The sequence below is a fragment of the Tursiops truncatus genome, chromosome 2 (assembly GCF_011762595.2).
Source record: "Tursiops truncatus isolate mTurTru1 chromosome 2, mTurTru1.mat.Y, whole genome shotgun sequence".
Lineage (NCBI taxonomy): Eukaryota > Metazoa > Chordata > Mammalia > Artiodactyla > Delphinidae > Tursiops > Tursiops truncatus.
Window position 1 is genome coordinate 10,096,241 of NC_047035.1, and position 25,247 is coordinate 10,121,487.

At 43.5% G+C, this 25,247-nt stretch overlaps 1 protein-coding gene and 1 non-coding gene across 2 annotated transcripts; one reads left to right on the plus strand and one right to left on the minus strand.

The window, feature by feature from the left end:
* Positions 1–2,621: 2,621 nt before the first annotated feature.
* LOC117311254 (U6 spliceosomal RNA) lies at positions 2,622–2,728 on the minus strand. The gene has a single exon (XR_004525479.1). It is a non-coding gene; the product is annotated as a U6 spliceosomal RNA (small nuclear RNA).
* Positions 2,729–15,724: 12,996 nt separating this feature from the next.
* LOC109548098 (cytochrome c-like) lies at positions 15,725–16,239 on the plus strand. Its single transcript, XM_019924183.2, has 2 exons — positions 15,725–15,735; positions 15,894–16,239. The coding sequence occupies exons 1-2, from the start codon at positions 15,725–15,727 to the stop codon at positions 16,237–16,239; spliced, it is 357 nt and encodes a 118-aa protein (XP_019779742.2).
* The last annotated feature ends 9,008 nt before the right edge of the window (positions 16,240–25,247 follow it).

A 25,247-nucleotide genomic window follows, 5' to 3' on the forward strand; every position in this document is an offset into this window, starting at 1 on the left:
ACGTTTAGGTTGCTTCCATGTCTTCTTGGCTATTGTAAATAGTGCTGCAGTGAACATTGGGGTGCGTGTATCTTTTTGCATTTTCGTTTTCTCTGGATATATGCCCAGGAGTGGGATTGCTGTATCATATGGTGTTCTATTTTTAGTTGTTTAAGGAACATTTAATGCTTTTCTTGAGGGAGAACCACTGTTTAAAGTTTGGAAGTCCCAGGCCATCTCTCTCTCTCTGTCTCTCTCTGAACGGGTATGTGTGTTTTCATTAAACAATGCATCGTGAGCAACTCATGAACTTCTCCGTGTGTCATGTAGATCAGTCTCCTGCTCTCAGTGGGAACCAGTGTGCCTGATTTCTTGACCCATCTCCTTATTGCTACATAGGAAGCCACTTCTGACCTTTAACTGTCACAGGTGACACTCAGAGACCACTGGGCAAGGCTCCTATTTGCCCTTTCCCCCGGGGGACAGGATCCCGCAGGAGGAGTTGCTGGCTAGTCACACTGCCCCCCTGCAGGTGTCAGTCTTAGCTGTGCCAGGCTGAGAGGTGGGGGTGACGACAGCCTGGCACAGCCTGTCTCTCGCTAATAGAGAGGTTGGCATGTTTTGTACTGCTTGTTGGCGTTTCTTCTCTCTTACGTGAATTGCCTGTTCATACCCTTCCCGATTTTTCGATGGGACCGTTGGCCCTTTACTGTCAGAGCTTTAAGCCGGCCAGGCAACCTCTGGCCTTTATGTGTGCTCCAAATATTTTCTCTCAAGCTGTCATTTGTATTTCCACTTTATCTGTGGTCTTTTGCTGTATAGAACGTTTACTCTTTATGGAGTAAAATTTGTGAATCTATTTCTCAAAGGCTTCCGGATTCTGTCTTGCTTAGAAGGGCCTGCTCTACTCCAAGATTATGACACTAGTTGTCTGTACTTTTTTCTAGTACTTTTATAGTTTGATTGATTGCATGTCGGTCTTTAATCCACCTGGAATTTATTGTAGGGTGATGTAACAGTTTACTTTTACATTTTTCAAAGTGATGGTCAGTTGTTTCAATGCTCTTTACTATATAATCAATCACCCCCCACCACTGATTTGTAATATAGCATTATCTCTATTATTCTGTGACATCCTATCCCTATCTATCTATCTATCTATCTAACTATCATCTCCCCCTTGGTTGTGTTCCATTGGTTCATTTGTCTGTTACCATGTTGTGTAACTAGCCTAGTTTTATGGTACCTCTGAATATCTGATGGGGTAATATCTTGTTCTCCTCCATTAGTTTTTTTCCCTCCATAAATTTAGCAGCTAATTTTGTTTTGCCATTTAATTTTTAAATCCCAGAGAAGTAAATATCTGTTGGTATTTTGATTGGAATCACACTGGACTTTATAGATTAATTTGCAGAGAATGCATCTTTACAATATTGAGTATCACCATCCAGGAATATGGTATATCAGTTACCTCTTGCTGTCTAACAAAGCATCCTGAAACCCAGTAGGCTTAAAACACATCTATTTATTATTGGTCACAAGTCCATAAGATGGCTGGACATGGCAGATCTGGGCTGGGCTTGTCTGGGTAGCTCCCCTTCAAGTTACAGATACATCTGGTTGGGCTTAGCTCCTCACTGAAGTTGGTGCTTAGGTCGGCTCCATTTTTATTCTTTTTGGGCATCAGGTCTGGGATAAGCTTCTTTCATGGCAATGGGAGAGATGCAGGAAAGCAAGCAGAAGTGTCTTAAGACCTAGAGTCCAAATTGCACACTGTTACTTCTGCTTACATGCTGTTGGCCAAAGCAAGTCACATGGTTTAGCCTAGAATCAAGGGATGGAGGAATATACTCTGCCCACAAGGAGGCCAAGGTAAGGAATGGATTCAGACAGAGATGAAGAATTGGGGCCAGTAATGCTGTTGACCTCAGGGTATACCTTGTATTTAGCTAGTTCTTCTTTTTTGTTTTTTAGTAAAGTTTTATGGTGTTTTGCAGATAAATTGCACAATGCTCGTTAGGTTTATTCCTAGGCATTTTACAGTTCTCATTGTGTTAGTGAGATCTTTTTTCCATTACACATTACAATCGTGTTTTTTTGGCATACAGAGAAATAATTGATTTTTGTTTTTTTATATCATATCCAACCACTTTATCAAACTCTTACAGGTTCAGCATGATATTCAGTGGATTTACTAGGTGGATAATCATATTATCTGAAACTATAATAATTTTGCCTGTTCTTTTCCTGTATTTGTTTCTCTTATTTCTTTTCCTTACCTTATTGCATGCACCAAGTCCTCCAGAAAATAGCGAATGTCATGGTGTTGGTGGCAGGCATCCTTGTTTTCTTCTTTAAAGGGATTGCTTCTGGGTTCCACTGACAAATATTATATTTGCTCTTGGTTGTTCCATGACAAATAACGGTAAATACTTAAAGTGAAATAGGCCTCCTTCTGGAAAATTTAAACGTTTCAAAGTCAGTGTGAGGAAGGTACATCCATGCAGTAACGAATTGTTAGTTTGCAATCTTTTGGCTGCAAGAAACAGATATCAACTCAACCCACCTTAATTAAAAAAAAAACAAAAACAAAATGGCGCTTATTATAAGGATGTAGGGCAGGAGCACAGGTAAGCTTTTTTTTTAATATGGAATGCTTCACAAATTTGCGTGTCATCCTTGTGCAGGGGTCATGCTAATCTTCTCTGTATTGTTCCACTTTTAGTATATGTGCTGCCGAAGCGAGCCCAGAGCTAAGCTTGATGAAGGCCTTAGAAGGTCACTCAGGTTCTCCCTTCGTCTCTCATCTCCATTCCTTTTTGTGTCTCTGCTTTATTTTTATGTCCCTGCAGACCTACGTTCTCTGTTCCCCACGTCACAGGGCAAACCATGCTTACCAGCCACATGAACAAGGTCTCATTCCTTCTTTCTCTGTCTCTCATCACTCTCTCTATTTCTCCATGACTCAACTCCAGATTCTAAGGGAAGGAACTCTGACCAGCCCTAAGTGAGTTGGATGTGCTCCCCCTTTCCCCCCAAAACTCCATGGTCAGGGCACAGAAATGCTTCATTCTACCTGGTCAAGAGCATCCCCCCCCCTCTGGATCTGGGGAGGTAAGGGGAGGTTGTTTTGGATGGAAGACATTCCATAGATGTCACTTGTACAGAGAGTGCCCCCAGCGCAGTGGTAGGAGTACTGGATTTAGAGCTGAGAGACTTCAAGCCAGGTCCTGACTCTGCTTTGGACTCTCTCTTTGACCTTGGAAACGTCAACAGCCCCCAGCCCTCAGCTTCCCTATTTTTGCCAGCTTTATCGGCAAATAAAAATTGTAACTATATTTAATGTGTACAATGTAATATTTTGATATACAAATATGTTGTAAAATAATTACTACAATCAAGCGAATTAATACATCCATCACCTCACATTGTTAACTTTTTTTTTTTTTGGTGTGGCGAGAACATATATGATCTACTCTCTTAGCAAATTTCCGGTGCACGATACAGTAGTATTCACTATAGTCACCATGCTGTACATGAACTCTCCAGAACTTATTCATCCTGCATAACTGAAACTTTGTACCCTATGGCTAACATCTCCCCATTCCCCTCCTACCCTCAGTGCCCGGCAACCGCCATTCTACTCTCTGCTTCTATGAGTTTGACTTTTTCAGATTCCACTTCTAAGTGAAATCGTGCACTATTGGTCTGCGTCTGTCCTATTTCACTAAGCATAATGTCCTTCAGGCTTATCAAGGTTGTCCCAAATGGCAGAATCTCCTTTTTTAAGGGTGAATAATATTCCATTGTATTAATATATACATACCACATTTTCTTTATCCATTGACACACACTTAGGTTGATTCCATATCTTAATTATGGTGAATAAGCATCTTCCCCCATTTTAAACATTGAATTAACATCGTCTGTGCTTCTTCCTTGCAGGGCTGTTGGGAGAAAGCAATGGATTATTTAATGTGAAAGTATTTTTTGCCCCATAATTACATAATTGTATAATTGCTGTGATGATTTCTTCTTCTGTTTTCTTCCCCTTCCTCCTTCGTACTAAAATATAACTTGTTTCCTCATCATTATAAAAAATGTACAGTATTATTGCCGGAAAACAGAGGGAAAGCCAGTGCCAAAAAAAAGATAATAAAACACCCTGAATCCTGCTGTCAACACTATGTCATAAACGGGTTGTGACCTCAGTTTTCTCTCCTTTTTCCTTTTGTTTTTCTACATTCACTGTTTTTCTTTTTATTTATTTATTTATTTATTTTGACTGTGTTGGGTCTTCATTACTATGCACGGGCTTTCTCTAGTTGCAGCACGGGGGCTACTCTTCGTTGCGGTGCGCGGTCTTCTCATTGCGGTGGCTTCTCTTGTTGTGGAGCACGGGCTCTAGGCGTGTGGGCTTCAGTAGTTGTGGCACGCGGGCTCAGTAGTTGTGGTGCACGGGCTTAGTTGCTCCGTGACATGTGGCATCTTCCAGACCAGGGCTGGAACCCGTGTCCCCTGCATTGGCAGGCAGATTCTTAACCACTGCGCCACCAGGGAAGTCCCCATTCTCTTTTTTAAAACAAAACTAGAATCGTTCAAGGGAGGTCTTTGTCCCAAGTATTTCCTCCTCTGGGGACTGAGTGGGAGTGGCACTTGGAGATAGAATCATTAGGGACCCAACATTTTGGAGAGAAAATGAGAGAGAAGAGTGAGGGGAAACCAGCCTGGACCTCTCACACTGTCCCCCCACTGTGGACTTTCCTTCCTCTCTCCGTCCAGGTTCCTTCGAGGGACCAAGGGACCACTGCTGGGTGGGGGTGGGCTGAAAGCAACACCCCTCCCATCTCCCCACTTCTCTCTCAACATGCATCTTCTCAGCCTCCCCGACCTGTGAGGCAAAACTCCACTGGCCTTCCTCTTACCTCCAGACTCTGCCATCTCTTTATGACTTTTTTCACCAAGAGCACCCACCCAATTTAACTTATCCCACTAAAACTGTACAGACATCCACTGGTGGGGAGACCCTACAGGAGTCTGGGCTTGGGCAACGAAGCCACTCCTGACTCTGCTGACGTACCTGACCTGTCAGAGGCCATGGGCCCTGCTGGTGGAGCATTATTTTGGCCTCCTTTTTAGGCTGCTGGGGAAGAGGGGGTGGGGTCCTGGGGGCGGCCAGTTGTTGGGGAGCGAGATGTGCTTTCCAGGAAGGTGGGTGGAGATTTATGCCACAAGCCTAGGAAAGATATGAAGAAAAAGCACAATATGCCCATTGGTTAAAAACTTGGGCTCCTAAGTCAGCTGTCTGAGTGCAGACTGGGGCCCTGAGATCATGGGAAAGTCATTTAATCTCCAAACCTCAGTTTCCTCATCTGTGAAATGGGGATGTCGAGGGTCTGATCTGGGGAAGTAACGCCCGATTTGTAGTGTTTGCCAGCTTCCACGGTATAAACACTCTCATCGTGGATGATTTCAAACCACCAACATGAAGCCAGGGAAGGCAGTGCTGGGAAGAGACTACAGCCACACACCACAATATACCATTTCCAACACACTGATACAATGTTTGTCAATAGCTCCCAAAGCATAGATGATAGTAAAATGTAGTAGAATAATTAGGAAGTGACGAGTTTTGAGTACGTATTACCTATGCTTTTAATATAATTTACTTAATTGTAAGTTCATATACTTTAATTTTTAATAATAACTATGTTTAACAGACAGCTCACAAAGTTTCCAAAAATTTAACAACTTGCTCGTGAGAGCCCATAGGAGCTGACGCAGGCACGGGCACGATGGGTCGTCCCAGGGATTCAATGAAATAAGCAGGGAACCCAGCATCGTGCTTGCCATGTCACGGGGCATCTCAAACCTTGGTGTATGTAGCCTCGTCTACAGGGCTGATGAAGGACACAGACGCTCAAGTGAGCTGAAGTAAGATGAGGCCTGGGCCTTCGTGGGTTTTCCAGATCCCCAGGTGATTTTGATATGACCTGAGTTTGAAAACCACTGGTATGTGGTGGTAGAATATGACGCTGCCCAATAAATATTAGCTTGAACTGTACCAAGTTGTCAATATCCTACTGACCTGTTCAGTTGGCGATTTCACATGATTCAGCCTAGTGACTCTTCCCTGTTCCTGACTGGAACTAATTAAGAAATCACAGAAATAAAGCAGGTGGAAAATGGACATACAGATGAGGCTGATATTGAGAACGTGGCCTCCATCTATGGGCCGTTGGCTCCCTAAGACTGCGCCCCGGAAGGAAGCACTTCTCGGCGTGGGGGTGACAGGGCACGTGGGGTTGAGCCAGAGGAGTGAAGCAGGTGGTCCCACGGGGAACCGCCCATCCTGTTAGCCAGTCCCCTTCCCAGACTCACCAGTCAGGTAGCCAGGGCTGATCTGCCAAAAAAGAGTCAACAACTGATATGGGGCATGAAATACACCCTTTTCTCTCCTCTCCAAGACGTAGTGCAGCCTTGGTCCTCAGGATGGGGTCCGTGGGTCAGCAGCATTGGACTCACCTGGGAGCTTGATAGAAATGCACCCTGACCTGAGGCCCACAGATTCAGATGCTAGACCCCCAGGGCTGCCCGTGCACATTCACGTTCCGTCCTGGAGGAGGCAGACGACTCACATGGAAAGGAATAAGCGCTCCTGGATGGTGAGCGACGTGAGTTCCCCGAGGGTGGGGTCCGGTCTGTTTCGGTTTTGTTGTTGTTATTAACGGCTTTATTGAGGTATAGTTTACATCTTATAAAATACACCCGTTTTAAGTATATGAATTCTATACTTACTATTTTTAGCATATTTACAGATTGGTGCCACCGTCACCACGATCTAATTTCAGAACATTTCCATCATCCCCAAAAGAATTCTTGTGCCCATCTGCAGTCATTCCCCATTTCCACTCCCAGCCTTAAGCGAACAGTAATCTACTTTGTATCTCTTTAGACTTTTTTGGACATTTCATATAGATGGAGTCATACAATACGTGTTGTTTTTTCCCCCCGTCTTTAATGAGATATAATTGACCGATAACACTGTGTAAGTTTAAGGTGTACGGTGTGTAGGTTTTATACATTTATGTATCGCAAAATGATTGCCCCATAGCATTAGCTAAACCTCCATCCCGACACTTAATTACCCTTTCGGTTTTGTGGTGAGGATATTTGAGATCTGCTCTCACAGAAACTTTGAAATATGCGATTCCGTGTTGTTAGCTGTAGTCAGCAAGTAGGTAATACAGCGTTGTTAGCTGTAGTACATCACATCCGCAGAATTTATTCATCTTATAGCTGGAAGTTTGTACCTTTGACCAACATTTCCCCATTTCCCCCACCGCCTAAGGCCTTGGTCTGGTTTGTTCATTGCTTTCTTCTTAGCACCTGAAACAGTGTGGATGGAATCAACGTGGGTTTGTGTATTTTGGTGGGAAAGGTGGGGACCCGGATCTGGACTCAGGGGAGAGATTAGCATCCCTGCTGGGCCGCTTGCTGACTGTGGAAACTTGTACCAGACATTTAATATCTCTGGGGCTCCGTATTCCTGTCTGCAAAATGGGATTAGCAACAACTGCCTTAAAGGGTTGCTGCGAGAAGAAAATGAGATAATACTGCAGCCTGGGAGCACTTAGCACTGAGTGGTGAATACATGCAACACAGTCTCTAAAAACCCTGTGCCCGAGGGTGTGTGTGTGTGTGACTCTGTGTATGTTTCCGTGTGTGCGTGTGTGTGACTCTGTGTATGTTTCTGTCTGTGTCTCTGTGTGTGTGTGTGACTCTGTGTATGTTTCCGTGTGTGCGTGTGTACGACTGTGTATGTTTCTGTCTGTGTCTCTGTGTGTGTGTGTGTGTGACTCTGTGTATGTTTCCGTGTGTGCGTGTGTATGACTCTGTGTATGTTTCTGTCTGTGTCTCTGTGTGTGACTCTGGTGTATTTCTGTGCGTGTGTGTGTGTGTGTGTGAGTGTCTGTTTGTGCATGGAGATGGGGTGAGGGGTGGGTGGAAGGAGAAGGGGCAGACCAGAAGGTAGAAATCCCCCAGATTTGGGTTTGGGGAGCCCATAATTTAAACTCACATCTCCTGGGTGACCTTTGAGTCCAGCGGCCTCTTTAGGGATTATACCCCAAGATCATACCCCATATTTTCAGGTTTCTTTCCCTTTCTGGTTTTTTCTTCTCTCCTGGACCACAGTTCTGCCTCTGCTGCTGCCTCTGTTGCAAGCCTGTGCACAGGGTCCTGGTTGTTCCAGTGCCCGGATCTCAGTGACAGAGTTTTTCCCTCTGTTTATCCAGCAGTCACACCTGATTAATCTAAATCAATTTGCAAATGTCTTTATTTACATGGAAAATTCTTTGGATAAATAAGAATCCTGTGATATAGTTCACACTGGAACAAAAAAATCCCAGCTCCTTAAAGAAGTTTCCTGACATGCAGACACCCAGGCCATCCCAGACCACTTTCAGTGTGGCCAAGTGGAATCTGTAGTTGTTCGGCCTGATGTGAGCAGAGAATGAGTCCTTTACAAGTTTCTCTAGAACATGCTCCTCCTACTTCAGATTGTCAAGGTCGTGGTAAATCATCAGAATCTGGCCCGTGTCAGCCCCTTTGGAGGTCAGGACTCTAGGGGACTGGGGCTCCTGTAAGAAAGTACCACAAACTGAGTGGCTTAAACAACAGAAATTTATTCTCTTATATAGATCTGGAGGCTGGAAGTCCAAAATCTAGGTGTTGGCAGGGCCGTGCTCCTTCCAGTGGCTCTAAGGGGGGACCCTTCCTTGCCACTCCTGGCTCCTGGTGGTGGCCGGCAATCCTCGGCATTCCTTGGCTTGTAGCTGCATCCCTCCCATCTCTGTCTCCATCATCACATGGCCTCCGCTCCTGTGTGTTTCTCTCTTTGTCTCTTCTCCTTTTCTTATAAGGACACCGGTCCTATTGGATTAGAGGTCTGTCCTATTCCATTATGATTTCATCCTCACTAATTACATCTGCAATGATGTATTTCCTGCTATTCTGAGGTCCTGGGGGTTAGAACCTCAACATATCATTTGGGGGGAACACAGTTTGCTCTTTGTTTTGTTTTGTTTTTGTTTGCACGGTGCGGCATGCGGGATCTTAGTTCCCCAACCAGGGATTGACCCCATGCCCCCCTGCATTGGGAGCATGGAGTCTTAACCACTGGACCGCCAGGAAAGCCCTTGGGGAGACACAGTTTAACCCATAACAGAAAGAGGTTTGGTGCCGGGACATCTGGTTTCACATCCCAGCCATGCTTTTTGCTGACCGTGGGCAGACGGTTTTCTCCTTGCGACTTGCTTCCTGTCTCCGGACGATGACTGTAACAGGCTGTGCCTGACAGGACTGACCTGTGATCAAATGAGATGATGTAAATTGCTCGGCCTAGAGCCCATCCTCCATAGCATTTCTTCTGTCTCCTTCCTACAGGCCAAACTGGGAAGTAGGAAATATTTGTCTTCTAAGCTCCCCATGAGAAAAGTTTGCAGTATCTGGAAGAGTTTCTGTGGCAAATGAAATCCACGTTCACATTTTCAGAATGCACAGTGCCATGTGGATTGGATAGTAAGGAGAGTCAGTCCTTGGGTGCCATCCTAAACCGACAGCCATCCACCCGGTTGTTGCAGATGACGCGGGAGCCCACTGGGTTCACTGGGCTTCAGGAGTGCTGTAGTCTGCTAACATTTATGAACATAGAGCTGTCACTAAATAAGAGAGCTTAAAAACCCCACGAGACGTGAGATCCCTCATTATTCAAATCTGGAAGTCAGTCTTGCCTCTGTGCTCCCTCTGAGCCTTGAATACACCCCATAGGGCCCTGATGTGGTATTGAAACTGTGATTCTGTCTCCCTGTAAACTGTGAGTCCTGAGAGCAGGGTGACGGTGCTATTTATTTCTCTACCCAGAATGTTCCAGTTATTTATTGCCATATAACAAACCACACTGAAACTTAGTGGTTTAAAATAACATGTCATTACCTCGAGGCTTGCGGAGGTTGAGTAGGCTCAGCTGGGCGGTTTTCACATGACACAGTTGTGATGGGAGGGGGGCTGGGGTTGGACTCATCGGAAGGACTCGCTACGTGGCTTCTCCCGCATAGTGACTTCTGGGTGGTTGGAGTCCTTCTGGGGATTCAGGGCTCCAAAGCATATGCCTGAAAAGACAGAGCCAGGTAGGGTCTGTATTGCTTTTATGAATGAGCCTCCAAACCCAAGCTGGGTCTCTTCTAAGAGAGTCACAGAGGCCAGCGCATAGTCGAAGGGAGGCCAATCAGACATGCCTTTTAATGGGAGGAGCATCAGAGAATTTACAGGCATGTCTTTTTTTCTTGCGGTACGTGGGCCTCTCACTGTCGTGGCCTCTCCCGTTGCGGAGCACACGCTCCGGACGCGCAGGCTCAGCGGCCATGGCTCACGGGCCCAGCCGCTCTGCGGCATGTGGGATCCTCCCGGACCGGGGCACAAACCCGCGTCCCCTGCATCGGCAGGCGGACCCTCAACCACTGCGCCACCAGGGAAGCCCTACAGGTATGTTTTAAGACCTTCATGGAATAGGCAAGGGAGTTGCTGTCTTACTTTTTAATTTTTAAAAAAGGTGACAAGAATGCTTCTCAAGCAGTTCCCAATCCACATGTTAGGTATAAATTAAACTACTGTTGAATTCTAAGGATGCTGATCCATGTTCGCGTGCTAGATTCTTTTTTTTTTTTTTTTAAAGAAACTCAGAATTGGGCAATTAGTTAGATCTTAACCTCTTAGGAAATCATCACACACACACACAAAGAGTTACGTATTACTGCTGGCACCCATGAGTCATTTTTATCACCCAATGAAAGGTCTAGTTTCATTAAAAACACTTGGAGGATTCATCTAATATGAAGTTGCTACAACTACAAGCATAAACTTTTTGTTTTTTACCTTATCTCAAGATTTTCTTTTTTCTTGGTCATTATAAAAGAGGATTATTACTAGTGTGAGGGCAGACCTCACAGAGAGCACACAGTAGGTGCTCAATACATGTCTGCAGAATTGACTTGCTGTAAAACTGCATCTGTGAATTCCAATCTGTAGTTAAGCAGACATTGTCTAAGCGATGGCCATAGGAACAGCTGGTCTTAGTATATACCCTGAAGGCTCAAAGCTTGCTTTATCATAGAGCTGGATGAGAATAATTGTGGTGTACAGTATTAGGGTTCCCTCAGAGAAGCAGAATAGCTGTGGGTGTCATAGGGGATTTATTATAGGCATTTGACCTTACACATCTTGGGAACCAGTTAAACTGTCTACGTCAGTGTGTCGTCCCCAAGTCTGCTGTGGGTCTGCGGCCAGCAGGGTTGGCAACAGGAAAAGAAGATGACCTTGCAGTGGGGAGAACGAGGTCAATTTCGAAGCCAGGAGGATAGGCTGAAACCCCCAGGAGGCTGTGTCTCATTGGATCTCCAGTTGGTCTTTTATTTCCTCAAAGCCCACGACCCTGATGCTTTAAGGTGAGCTGCAGACGAGCTGGTACTTCCCCAGAGAAGCACCTGGCCCAGGTGGACACGAACAGGTTCATTCACATAAAGTGACCCAGGATTTGGGACCCTGACAGACAAGTTGAGCAGCAGCTGAGGGAGCTGTGGGTGTGGATGCTGCTGTCTCCCCAAAGTGAGCCAGGAGACCCGTAATGGTGGGTGTGAGCCCCAGTACCATCTACTCTACACCCTCCATGGGGGCTGGGGGTGCAGAATTCATGTTGAACAGGTGGCATCTTCTTCCTGTGCAGGGAAGAGGGTACACACGCCCATGGTTGGTGGACATGCAGTTACTACAACCTCTCGGGGAATAACTTGGCAAAATGTATTAAAATTACACACACGTGCCCCATTGACCCAGAATCCCACTCCTGGGAATCCTTATACTAATAATGTAAGCATATATGTTCAACGTTGAATAAATTGTGGATAATTCATAGTAACAGATCGTTCTCAATAGTTCATTAAAAATAGTGAATTAGCACGATATCTGGGGACCTGGAGCAATTTGCATGAGGTATTAAAAGAGAAGCTGGAGCAGAGTGTGTATGCTTTGAACCTATGTTTTCCTAAAGCAATGACAGAAATATTTTGTATATGTATATATACATGTATGTGTGGTCTTATATGTTTAGAAATAATTTTACAAGCATAGGGAAATATGGAAAAGGTCAATACTAGGTTGCTAAGGTTGGTTAAGTGGGGTGGGGTGGGGTGAGGAAGCGGACAGGGAGCCACATGAAGAGAAAAAGGCAAATGTAAGACTGGGCCAAACACAGCTCTAACACCATTTGATGAAGATGATCTCTCTTAAACCATCAATCAGGGTTATGCGTGTGTGTTTATACGTAATTTATCTCTATGAATACTCTATACCTTGAAGTGTATTTAGCCTGTTATTAATATAGTCACTCCATCCTTCTAAGTCTTACTTTTTACATGACAAATTATTTTCCATCACTTTTCCATTCACTTTCAATCTGTGTGCCTTTATAATTAAAGTGCATCACTTTTAGACAAGCTGAAGTTGGGTCTCTTTTATCCATTCTGACCATTCTACTTTTTAATTGGAATGTTTAGACCATTAACATTTAATATGATTATTGATGGGATTGGCTTTATTTTATTTATTATTTATTTTCTGTTTGTCCCTCTGCTACTTTTTAACTGTTTTTAAGAATAATTTTAAATTCCCAGAGAAGGTACAAAGATAACTACAGACTGAATGTTTGTGTCCCCCCCCTCCATATTCATGAAAGTTGGAATCCTAACCCTTGATGTGATGGTTTTTGGAGGTGGGGCATTTGGGAGGTGAATAGGTCATGGGGAGGGAGCCCTCATGAAGGGGATTAGTGCCATTATGAAAGAGGAGGAAACACAGGATCCCTCTCTTTCTTTTTGTTGTGAGGATACAACAAGAAAATGGCCATCTGCAAACCAGGAAGAGGACTCTCACCGGAACCCAGCCATGCTGGCACCCTGGTCTTGGACTTCCAGCTTCCAGAACTCTGAGAAATAAATTTCTTTTGGATATAAGCCACCCAGACTATGGTATTCTGTTATAGCAGCCTGAACAGACTGAAACACTAGTACAGAGAGTTTTGGTTCCCCCTATTGTTAACATCTTACACTATAGCTTAGAATGGTACAATTGTCACAAGTAAGAAGCCAACATTGGCACGTTACTGTAAACTAGACTCCAGACTTTATTTGGATTTCACCAGTTTTTCCATTAATGTCCTCTTTCCAATACAGGGTACCACGTTGCCTTTAGTCATCATGCCCTCTTAGTCACCTTTGGTCTGTGATAGTTTCTCAGTCTTTTCTTGTTTTTCATGATGTTGATTGACAGTCTTGAGGAGTCCTGGCCAGGTATCCTGTAGAATGTTTTCCAACTTGGGCTTGTCTGATGTTTTTCTCATGCTTAGACGGGGTTTTGGAGTCTTGGAAAGACTACCATGGATGTGAAGTACCTTTTTCATCACATCGTATCAGAGGGTTCATATCCTATCAACATGACTCATCACTGGTGACGTTGAGCTTTATCACTTGGTCAAGGTGGTGTTTGCCAGGCTTCTCCACTGTAAAGGTACTACTTTCCCTTTTTTTATACCCTCCTCTTTGGAAGCCAGTCACTAAATCTCGTCCACCCTCCAAGGAATTAACCTCTACATCCTAGAGAGGGAGCTTCTACATATATTATTTGAAATTCTTTTGTAAGGAAGATTTGTTTCTTGTTCCTATTTATTCCATCATTTGTTTATATTATTAATAGGATGGACTCACATATATTTCTTTTATACTTTGGGTTATAATTCAGTTCCGTGTTATTTATTTTGTTGTTCAAATTGTTCCAGCTTTGGTCACTGGGAGCACTTTCAGGTTGGTTCCTGTGTCCCTTTGACTTGTCCCTATTCTAAAGTTTTATGATTGGATCTACCCTGAGCTTTTCAACTTTTCAGCTATATGAGCCAATAAGAATCCCCTCCCCACTTTTTATTGCTTAACTTAATTGAGTTGGATATCTGTCAACTGCAAGCGAAAACAGACCTGATATAATGTATACTATATATATCTGATATGTAACAGATGTAATATATACCAGACTCAGATAAAGTAGGACTGTTAAAGTTATTATTGAGGATTATTAAGCAAATATTAAAATAAGGGAAAAATGATCATACCCCAAATTTAGGCCAGTAGAGTTACTGGTCTTGAACAGATAATTTAACTTTGAGTTTCCTGGCAGCCAAAGCAAAAATAGAAATATGATGAGTTATATAACACTTGTCTGATTAAAGGAAACATACCAACCTCTTAAGAGAGAAAGTTATCCTTGATTCAAATGTCACAAATATTTTCTCATGAGGATCCTTACTTGTGAGAATATTAAGCAGCATAAGGATTTTCCTAAAGATGCCATAACATTCCAATATAAAAGCAAAAGACCTTATTATTTCAGTGCAATTTAGTAAAGGCATTTCTGTTAAGAAGTTACGTTCTTATACTCTATAAACTTGATATACACTGAGCACTTAGGAAACTGGAGGAATGGATCAATAGTCTGTCTTAGACTATCTTTTCCAAATACCCTTGGATATCTGAAGGATAGAAGCCAAAGTATTTCTTTAAAAATAATACACACAGCACACACATATTACTTAAAGGGTAGTCTCTAGGTCAGGTGCACACACACACACACACACACACACACACACACACACAGCCTGGCAGGGTTGAATCCCAGTTTGTAGCTGTTCAGAATAAGACTAGTAAGAAAAACATTCATCTCTGAGGAGGAGTATAAACTGTAGAGATAAAAAAAAAATCTCTAGGCCAGGATTCCAACTCTAGTATTTGAACTGGAGACTTAACATTGCAGTTTCCACTGATGCTAGTGAATTTTGTGTCTATTTCTCTACCTCTCAAGCCCAACACACTCCTTCTAACTTTTCTGCAGCATTTAGTGAGATTATTCCTGAAGAAAGTGCTCCTAACACACTAAGGTTAATAGGTTTGAATGCAAGGGGAAGTGAGCCCAAAGAAAATCCCCTCCCAGGGAATTCCCTGGCAGTCCAGTGGTTAGCACTCAGCGCTTTCACTGCCGAGGGCCCGGGTTCAATCGGGGAACTAAGATCCTGCAAGCCACAGGGTGCAGCCACGAAAAAAAAAAAAAAGAAAATCCCCTCCCAGATATTTGCTTTCATTCCTGTCGCTTTCCCCCTTCCTCACAACTTCAAATGTGCTGCACCTTGGCATCTGCAGGCTAAAACTCCCTGCCGGGCATTCCAGGCCTGGCCCCTCTGGATCTGCATCAGAGCTCCAAACCCACGTTTCATCTGCATTCAGGGGCCCACCTCACAGGGAGCTGGCCCACCTCCTGACTTGGATGCCATCTCCAGAAAGGTTTACCTTCCAGAAGCTAAGTGAGTTAATCCGTTTACCGAGGGTTTGGCTGCCTCTCGCCTTCTAACGGTATTTTCCTGTCACCGACCAGCTGTCTCTTCTGTCATTGAGTTTCTATAGCGCTGTAGGATTTAAAGCAGGATAGATTAGCCTAAGCGAAAGACTTTGAATCACATCGCTCCAGTAGAGCTTAGGAGTTCCAGTTCCTAGGGAGGCTGTTGGCTTGGAAGGAACCCCAGATAGCATCCCGAACGCAGGCCTTCGAGGAACAATTTGTTCAAAACACTCGAAGGCTGATCTAAGTCAGCATGGCCGAAATGTGGACCAGCCATACGCTGCACACCAGTCAGCCTAACATCTGTGTGACGGTTTACTTGACACTTCTTCGAATCGTTTTGTGTTTTAAAACTTAAATGCATTTATTTAAATATGAGATTAGAGAGCGGGACGTTCGGCTTGCGAGCGGGAACCTCTTAGTCGTGCACGGAGAAAGTACGATTTAGAAAGGCGTGATGTTGAGAAGGGCAAGAAGATTTCTGTTCAGAAGTGTGCCCAGTGCCATACTGTGGAAAAGGGAGGCAAGCACAAGCCTGGGCCAAATCTCTATGGTCTGTTTGGGCGAAAGACAGGCCAGCCTGTCGGCTTCTCTTACACAGATGCCAACAAGAACGAAGGCATCACCTGGGGAGAGGAGACGCTGACGGAGTATTTGGAGAATCCCAAGAAGTACATCCCTGGAACAAAAATGATCTTCGCTGGCATTAAGAAGAAGGCAGAAAGGGCAGACTTGGTAGCGTATCTCAAAAAAGCTACGAATGCGTAATCGTTGGCCACGGCCTTATTTATCATGAAGCCGATGTCTCATGACTTTTTATGTGTACCATATTTAAATGGATCTCATACACTAGAATTCAGATCATGAATGGCTGATGTAATATTTCTGTCCCGATTTAAATAAGATTGGCTTGTGGCTAAATGAATATGGTCAGCTTTTTGAATTTTGCTAGTAATTCTGGTTCAACAAGTACTATCACTATTTTCCCCTTCTAAAGAGATGATTAAACTTGAATAAGGAAGGTTAAACTTTTCAGGGATATGGTGAATGCCTTCTCAAACCCTATAGGAGATGGGTTTTATATTTAGATTTTTATCAGTGGTTATATTAATATATTTAAATCCTGAGAAGCTCCCTTCACTGTCTCATAGACCAGCAAGAGTCACCTGTGTTTCAGTTGTGTTCATTTGCCTGTTAAGGCAAGGGCTGAAGATACACTTAACAATGTCCACTTTATCTTTTCGGTCTTAACTATGCCAATTTAATTAAAATTCTCTATCTGATAGATTAAATAAATAAATAAATAAATAAACAAGAAACCGCCTGGGCCTGATCAGCCAGGGCTGCAGGCCCTCCCAGCTCCATGGGGGTTTTGGCTGTGGAGCTGGAAGGCCTTCAGGGGCAAAGGATGGATGTGGTCATTAACTCCAGTGCCTGTCAGAGCCCAAAGGGGGTTCAGAAGGGAGAAATGGGGAGAAGCCAAGCCAGCTGGGCCTAGGCAGTGGACCTCTCATATCTCCATAGGGCTGTGTTACATCCTTCTCCCACCCACTGCCTTGCATAGCTGCCCCAGACTCAGGGACGGACAGGGGCAACAGATCGTTATAAAGCAGGTGAACTTGCAGTAATGGAGGGTGGGGCAGTGCTAGAAGCCAGCTGTGGAAAAGACACAGGCCCCATCCATCACATTTTAAAAAAAAAGAGTTGTCAAACATATCTCCCTGATTCCACTTTCTGAAACTCCACTAGGATTTCCCAAACATGGGGAGAGGCAGGGTATAATGGAAACCACAGCTGCCTCTGGCCTGGAAGGCTGCTTGGGGAATGTCACCCTCACCTAACCTGTCCTCAAGTATTCTTGCAGGTGAACAGCCAACTTCATCAACAGCCCTGGGAGTTTGTAGATGGCCTTGTCAAAGATGCTTAGATGCTGCTAAGATCCCATCGGTGCAAAACCGAGTGTGTCCCCAGAGGGATTCAGCTTCCTTCATTTCTTCCTGAACTGTTTGTTAATAGTGGAGAACACGTTTGAGGTGGAATTGTTTTGAATTCAGAAACATTCCTTTGTCCCAAAAGTGATTTTGCAGCCAAGGATGTGCACAGCTTTGGAAACTGAGCGGGCTACGGTGGCATTGTGTGGTGGACGTTGGAAGCTGTTGGTTGTGATCCCAGCATCGTCCAGCCTCTGGACTTGAGGGAGGCTGTGCTCTGAATATCAGCCCCTTCAAAACAGCCCCTTCCATGTTTGTTCATGCAGGTAGGAGACGGGGCTGAACGCACAGAAGGCTTGCAAAGACAGATATTGTTATCTTTTCAGCATTGGCAGGTGATGCCATTTGTGGTACTTTGAAAGGAGACTTTGTAAAAACGAACCAAGGGTGGAAGGACAGGGGTGCACGGACCCATTTCTGCAATTCTGAGGAGTAAAAGTGCCTAACTTTGTTCAGTGAATTGGTTGAAGCTCTGAACCAGCAAAAAGGCTGGATGGCTTTCATTGTAGTGATGGACGCGAACACCTGTGATAATGTGTAGTTAAGTGGACCAGGTATAACTTGACCAATGAAGGGCTCCAGTACACGAGGCTGGTGGTGGGAGGACCCTGAAGTTCTCACCTTATGCTGGGGAGGGGGTGACGTGGTGGTGTGGAGGGCTAGGAAGTGACCATCTAGGTATCATATGAGACGTTCTCAGTTTAGGGTATAGGATAATTTTCACTGTCTGTACTTTTGTGATTTTTGTGACTGTATAGACCACCTATAATATATCAATTTTCACTAACCTCATAATAATGCAATGCATCTTTTGCGATTGAATGTTTGGATCCTACTTGCCCTGTGATGGTGGGGATTGTAGGTGTTTTGTAATAGAAAACACTGTGACGGGAGGTATGGTTAAACCCAAGGTCCCAGAAGTATGAATCCTGAAATACACATTCAGAGAGGCACATTCTGAAATTCGTAGTAAGGGAAGAGGAAACGGAAAGGGCTCTTTACGTCACTACAGTCAATGGAAAACAAGTATGGCTTCCCATGCAGAGATGGACATGACCAGTGAAAACTCTGCAACGCTGCTCAATTCTAGCTCACCTGGGGAGGGTTCTCATCCCCAGGACTACGTTCTTTCTGTTAACAAGGATCCTCTTTCTTCTAGAGGTCATCAGAAGTCCTATAAGGGGTTGAACAGGAAGGACCTTTGCAGTGTCATTCAAGGCTGTTTAATGCCCTCTTCCATGTCCCAGTTCTTTGGGGGACACTGGGTGCTGGAAGGAGGCCAGACTTTGTGCACATGTCATGCTGGGCTTCAGTCCCAACTCGGCCCTTTTTAGCCATATGACCCTGGGGCAAGTTCCCTTCTCTCTCAGTTTCCCTTCTCCAGAGACCGTGATGCTGATTTTTCCCTTTGAGACCTGTTCACCAGGGATTGGAGATCCCCATTGGCACAGCAGAATGTGCCTGGCACGGTGCCCATTAACACGTAGTAGGTGCTTAGTGGGTAGCTTCAATTGCAAAAAGATCAGGAGGTCCACAGCTGGACAGACTCCAGGTCTGAGTTTCAACTGGTGTGCAGAACACAGTACTTCTCCCTGATGTGAGTGTATCATAAAAATTGCAGAAAAAAAAATTTAAAATCTACCCTAATCTTACGATTCTGACACAGCCATTTTCATTCTCCTTTTGATCCATCATCACCTCTGTAACATTGCTTTTTTTTTTTAAAATAAATTTATTTATTTTATTTTTGGCTGTGTTGGGTCTTCGTTGCTGCGAGCGGGCTTGCTCTTGTTGCAGCGAGCGGGGGCTACCCTTTGTTGCAGTGGGTGGGCTCCTCATTGCGGTGGCTCCTCTCGTTGTGGAGCACAGCTCTAGGCGCGCGGGCTTCAGTAGTTGCGGCACACGGGCTCAGTAGTTGTGGCTCACGGGCTCTAGAGCACAGGCTCAGTAGGTGTGGCGCACAGGCTTAGTCGCTCCACGGCATGTGGGATCTTCCCGGACCAGGGCTCGAACCCGTGTCCCCTGCATTGGCAGGCGATTCTCAACCACTGCGCCACCAGGGAAGCCCCTGTAACATTGCTTTTTGTGCTTAACATTATAATGTGAATGTTTTTCCTTTTGCTACCCAGTCTCTCCCAAATACCATTGAGTGAGGATTTCTCATTTCTTTATGTGTCCTGATGGCTGGGCCTGGAGATTATCTTCAGTTATCCACAGCTCCATTGACCACTCCGGTGGATCTCGACCCTTAGACCTCACTGTCCAACCCATCATATCTTATAATTCTAGAAAACCTTTGTAAAGCACTTTCCGATGTACATAGTGAATTCAATATATTATTTCTTTTCATTTTTTTCCCCTTCAAGATTGGATCCTTAGAAAAATTCCCAGGAGAGTTGTCAAAAAAGAACAAAGATAATGGACATTTTAATGGCCTCCAGACAATTGACAAATTGCTTTCAGCTCAACAGTTCAGCAAACATATACGGGGAGTCTACCGCGAGACATGCTTTCTCACCTGTAGTAACAAGACTGACCCATCACTTTGAATGTGTATTTGTTTTACTACAACTAGGCCTAGCACTACATATTACTATGTTTATTTTTTTTTTTCCTAGTTAAATAATACCCTCTGGTTTGTACTGGAGATCTGTTTCTAATAAGTTTTCCCTTGGATTTGATTAATGGGTTTGCATCTTAGCCAGCCATAGGAACCTCCCAAAGCAGCGTCGTGCTGCAAATCAATTCTCCTGCCCAAGCTTCAGTTTTGTCGTCCAGAGAACAAAGGGGAATAGATGCCCATTAACTCACGTGCAGCTGCCCTAGGAAAGAGGTGTTATCGTTATCCCATTTTTCTGATGTGGAAACTAAGGCTCGGTGACATTGGGTGACTTGTCCAAGGTTGCTTGTGTGGTTAAGTACCAGCTCTACCTAAATTGTGGGTTCTCCAACACGCGGCATAGTTTGTTCTCAGAGACACTCCGGGGACGGAATTTTGTTGGCAAATGTAGAAGTCCTACAGAGATTAGTTGGGAAGGGGCCAATTTCATCTCTAGGATGGGCCAAAGTGGATTTTTTTTTTAGTTTTTGTGTCTGCACGGCACCACCGCGTCACCCCTCCAAACCACCTACTTCCTGAAGGTCTGCCTGTGCCTGGTGAAAAAAGTGGGACCCCCCCCAGCAGAGATAGATTTGTACTACTACCTAACATGGTTGTGCCCTGGAGCACTTGGAGACCACCAGGTCCCTGTGAGGCATCCCAGCTCCCTTACTCTTCAGCCCTGGCTCTGCCCACTGTCTTCATGGGCTTTGCAAATCAAAGGACCCTTTTCATTAACTTGAACAAGTTGGCCATGGATTTTTTTTTCAAGAGACATTCTTTCCCTTGTTGGAAAATGGAATCAGAGTCTAGGAGAGCTTCTGTTTTAAGTAAAGCCTGTAGCAAATCATCAGTAGTTAGTTCTCCTCTGGTAATTTATCAAGGAAATTTCCTCTATGGTTTCCAGGGTTCATAGCCCAGAAGAGATGAAAGGAGCTAGAGAGCCCATATATCTTAAGAATTATAAAGTCAAATGTCTACAGGAGCCGGAAGTGATACAAGTGAGTGAAAACAGGACAATAGGGACTGGTGGGGATTGTGGGGAATGGAGAACACATGTCCTCTGTACGGCAGCAACGCTGCTCACTTTCCCTAGATTGTTGCCTGAGTGAAATAGGCCCAGTATTGCTAAACCTTTTATTCTTCAAGAGATGCTAGATCTCCAGATTTTTAGGTAGACTATCCCATTTTTATAAATGAGAAATAGATTTGACTTCTAAGAGGCAAAAAAGAAAAAAAATGCAGGCCAAACACCAAACATATCTGCAAATTGACTTTGGCGGAGGGCAAGCAGTTTGTAAGGTTTGATGTAGTGGTACCATCTATTTTACAGAGGCAGAAGCTGAGACCCAGACAGAAGGAATGACCATTAGTGATCACTTTCTGCCAACAGTTTAGGGGCCTTCCGAAAGAAGAAGCCGTATCACCAAAGTGCAGAATTGTAAAGTCACTTGGATACAATAAGGGATAACTGCAAAGGATAATTTTTATTGACCACCTGCTACATTCTGGGCCCTGTGCTGGGATATATCTCATATGGTCATCATAGCTACATATTTGTCGACTTTACAGATGAGGAAACTGAGGTTTCCAGATGATAAGTCAGAATAAAGGGTAGACCAGTGTACAAGAGTGGCTGACTCCAGTGTCTGTGTTCCTTCCACTATTGTTACCTGTCTTCTTATGTAGTGAGCCTCCTGTCCCTGGGTGTACCCAAGCAGAGGAGGTATTGGGGCAAAGATTCTTATATTCAGAAGGAGACAGAACCAGATGCTCCTGGAATTTCCTTCAAGGGAGAGTTTCTCCACTTTGGCACTCTTGATATTGGGGGCCAGATAGTTCTTTGTTGTGCAGGCCGATCCCATGACTTGTCGGAAGTTTAGGAAATAGTATGCCTGTCCTCTACCCAGGGATCTTCCCTAGATGCCAGTGGCACCCCTTTCCTCCCCCAGTTGTGACGACCAAAATTTTCTCCAGATATTGTCGAATGTCACCTGGGAAGCAAGACTGTCCCCAGCTGGGAACCACTTCTTGAAAGTTTTGAGATTTTCATAAATCTATGATTAGCAGTTTTCTAAGTAGTTTTGGAACAAGGGAGGGGAAGGGAACTAAGATCTGTGGATCCTCCAGGTGCCTCCCACACATTATTTCATAAAGTTCTCACAGGAGCCTGGGAGAGAGGGTCATCAACCCCATTTCACAGTTTAGGATACAGACACTCAGAAAAGTTAAATGAGTCACCCAGGTCACATGGCCAAGTCCTGTAGGATGCGATCTACATCTATGTCATAGTGCACTGGACTTTTTACTGTATTAAGAATTTCAGTGTGAAACAAACATGCTAAACATTCAAATCAAGAGATTAGAAAAAGATATGTTTGATAAGAGAGAAGACAATAGTAAAGATAAGGGTGGAAATCAGCTAGAGAATAACTACAATAACAGAAGTAGAGAAGAGTAAAGACACCAAAAGTTGGTGTTTTAATATATTAATAAGATTAACAGGAGAAACATCATTTGTAAGGCTGATGATAGAGTGATGCAAATAAACAAAATATAAATAATAAAGGATAAATAGCAACAGATACAATTACACACATAAAGGAAGAAAAGATTGCTATAAATAGCCATTACTAATAAATTTGAAAATTTAGATGACATGGACATATATCTTGAAAAAATATAAAATGCCAAGTTTGGGCACAAGAAAAATTTTAAAAGAAAACTTGAATAGCCTAAAAAGTATTAGAGAATTTGAAATGTTAGGCAAAGACCTTCCTCCCAGAATGCTTCAGTCTCAGATGTTTTTATAGGTGAGTTTTAACAAAGTTCATAAAGAATGAATCATTCAGATCTCTAGAAAGGTATCGCGGAAAATATAAGAATGAAAACTGCTTGGCTTATTTTAGGAAGCCGGGATAATATTGGTTCCAAAACTAGAAAAAATATATAAGACTAATCACTCAGAAAAAAATATAAGAAAATAGATTGTAGGTCAGTTTATGTAATGGATGAGATACAAATAACCTAAATAAAATATTACCTAAAAGAATCCAAGAGCCTTTAAAATAAATAGTACATCGTAATCAAATAGAGCTTATCCCAATAATATCAGCATTATATCAGAGAATCTATTTGAAAAAAATCAAATCTACTTGAAAAAATTCAGATAGAGGCAGGAAAGTATATTATGAAGTGATAAATGTTTTTAAACCACTTACCAATAAAATGGAAGTTTTGTTAAGTTGGTAAAAGTCATGTATCTAAGTTCTATAGCAACCTTTATTTTAACAAAGTAACTTTATATATTTTCTTTATGATTTTGAAAAACACAGCAATGCCTCTCTATCACCACTCCTCTTTAACACAGGAAGTCCTGCTAATGTTAGAAGAAAGAACAGGGACTTCCCTGGCGGTCCAGTGGTTAAGAATCTGCCTTCCAATGCAGGGGAAGCGGGTTCGATCCCTGGTCGGGAACTAAGATCCCACGTGCCGCAGGGCAACTAAGCCTGCGCGTGAGTAGCAACTACTGAGCCCGCGCCACAAGTAGATAGCCTATGCACCACAGCTACAGAGCCCACGCGCTCTCCTTGCGCTGCAATAAAAGATCCTGCGTGCCGCAACTAAGACCTGACACAGCCAAAAATAAGTAAAGTAATTTTTAAAAAATTTTTAAAGCAAGAGAAAAGAGAAATAAGTGTACAAAGAAGATAATACTTTTTTTTCTTCAGAAGACATGATCTTCTTCATAGAAAAGTAGAATCAAAACTAAAAAGAGGGCTTCCCTGGTGGTGCAGTGGTTGAGAGTCCGCCTGCCGATGCAGGGGACATGGGTTCATGCCCCGGTCCGGAAAGATCCCACATGCCGCGGAGTGGCTGGGCCCGTGAGCCGTGGCCACTGAGCCTGTGCTCCGCAACGGAAGAGGCCACAACAGTGAGAGGCCCACGTACCACAAAAAAAAAAAAAAAAAAAAAAAAAAAAAAAAACTAAAAAGAGAGGACTTCCCTGGTAGCGCAGTGGTTAAGAATCCACCTGCCAATGCAGGGGAAATGGTCCGGGAAGATTACACATGCCGCAGAGCAACTAAGCCCGTGTGCCACAACTACTGACCCCACATACCTAGAGTCCATGCTCCACAACAAGAGAAGCCACTGCAATGAGAAGCACGCACACCGCAACAAAGAGTAGCCGCCGCTCGCCGCAACTAGAGAAAGCCTGTGCACAGCAACGAAGGCCCAGCACAGCCAAAAATAAATAAACAAATTTATTTAAAAAAAAAAAAAACTAAAAAGAGAGTCAAGCATGGAATACAGATACACAATCAACTTTGTAAAAATCTGTAGCATTTCACTATATCATTAGCAACCAACTAGAAAAGACTATAATGTATATAAACAATAATTATGTATAATAATGCATATATAATGTAATAAAAACCAAGATACTATTCACAATAGGAGTAAAAACTAGGAATTAACAGAAGAATACACAAAACCTCTATGGAGAAAGTTTAAACATTTGATATTAAAGAATAAAAATAATATCTGAAAAGTGGAGTGACAGTCATACACTTTATTTATTTTATTTTTTATTTTATTTTATTCTTTAACATCTTTATTGGAGTATAACTGCTTTACAATGGTGTGTTACTTTCTGCTGTGTAACAAAGTGAATTAGTTATACATATACATACATCCCCATATCTCCTCCCTCTTACGTCTCCCTCCCACCCTCCCTATCCCACCCCTCTAGGGGGACACAAAGCACTGAGCTGATCTCCCTGTGCTATGCGGCTGCTTCTCACTAGCTATCTGTTTTACATTTGGTAGTGTATATATGTCCATGCCACTGTCTCACTTCGTCCCAGCTTACCCTTCCCCCTGCCCATGTCCTCAAGTCCATTCTTTACGTCTGCATCTTTATTTCTGTCCTGCCCCTAGGGTCTTCAGAACTTTTTTTTTTTTAGATTCCATATATATATGTGTTAGCATATGGTATTTGTTTTTATTTTTCTGACTTACTTCACTCTGTATAACAGACTCTAGGTCCATCCACCTCACTACAAATAACTGAATTTTGTTTCTTTTTATAGCTAATATTCCATTGTATATATGTGCCACATCTTCTTTATCCATTCCTCTGTCGATGGACACTTAGGTTGCTTCCATGTCCTGCCTATTGTCAA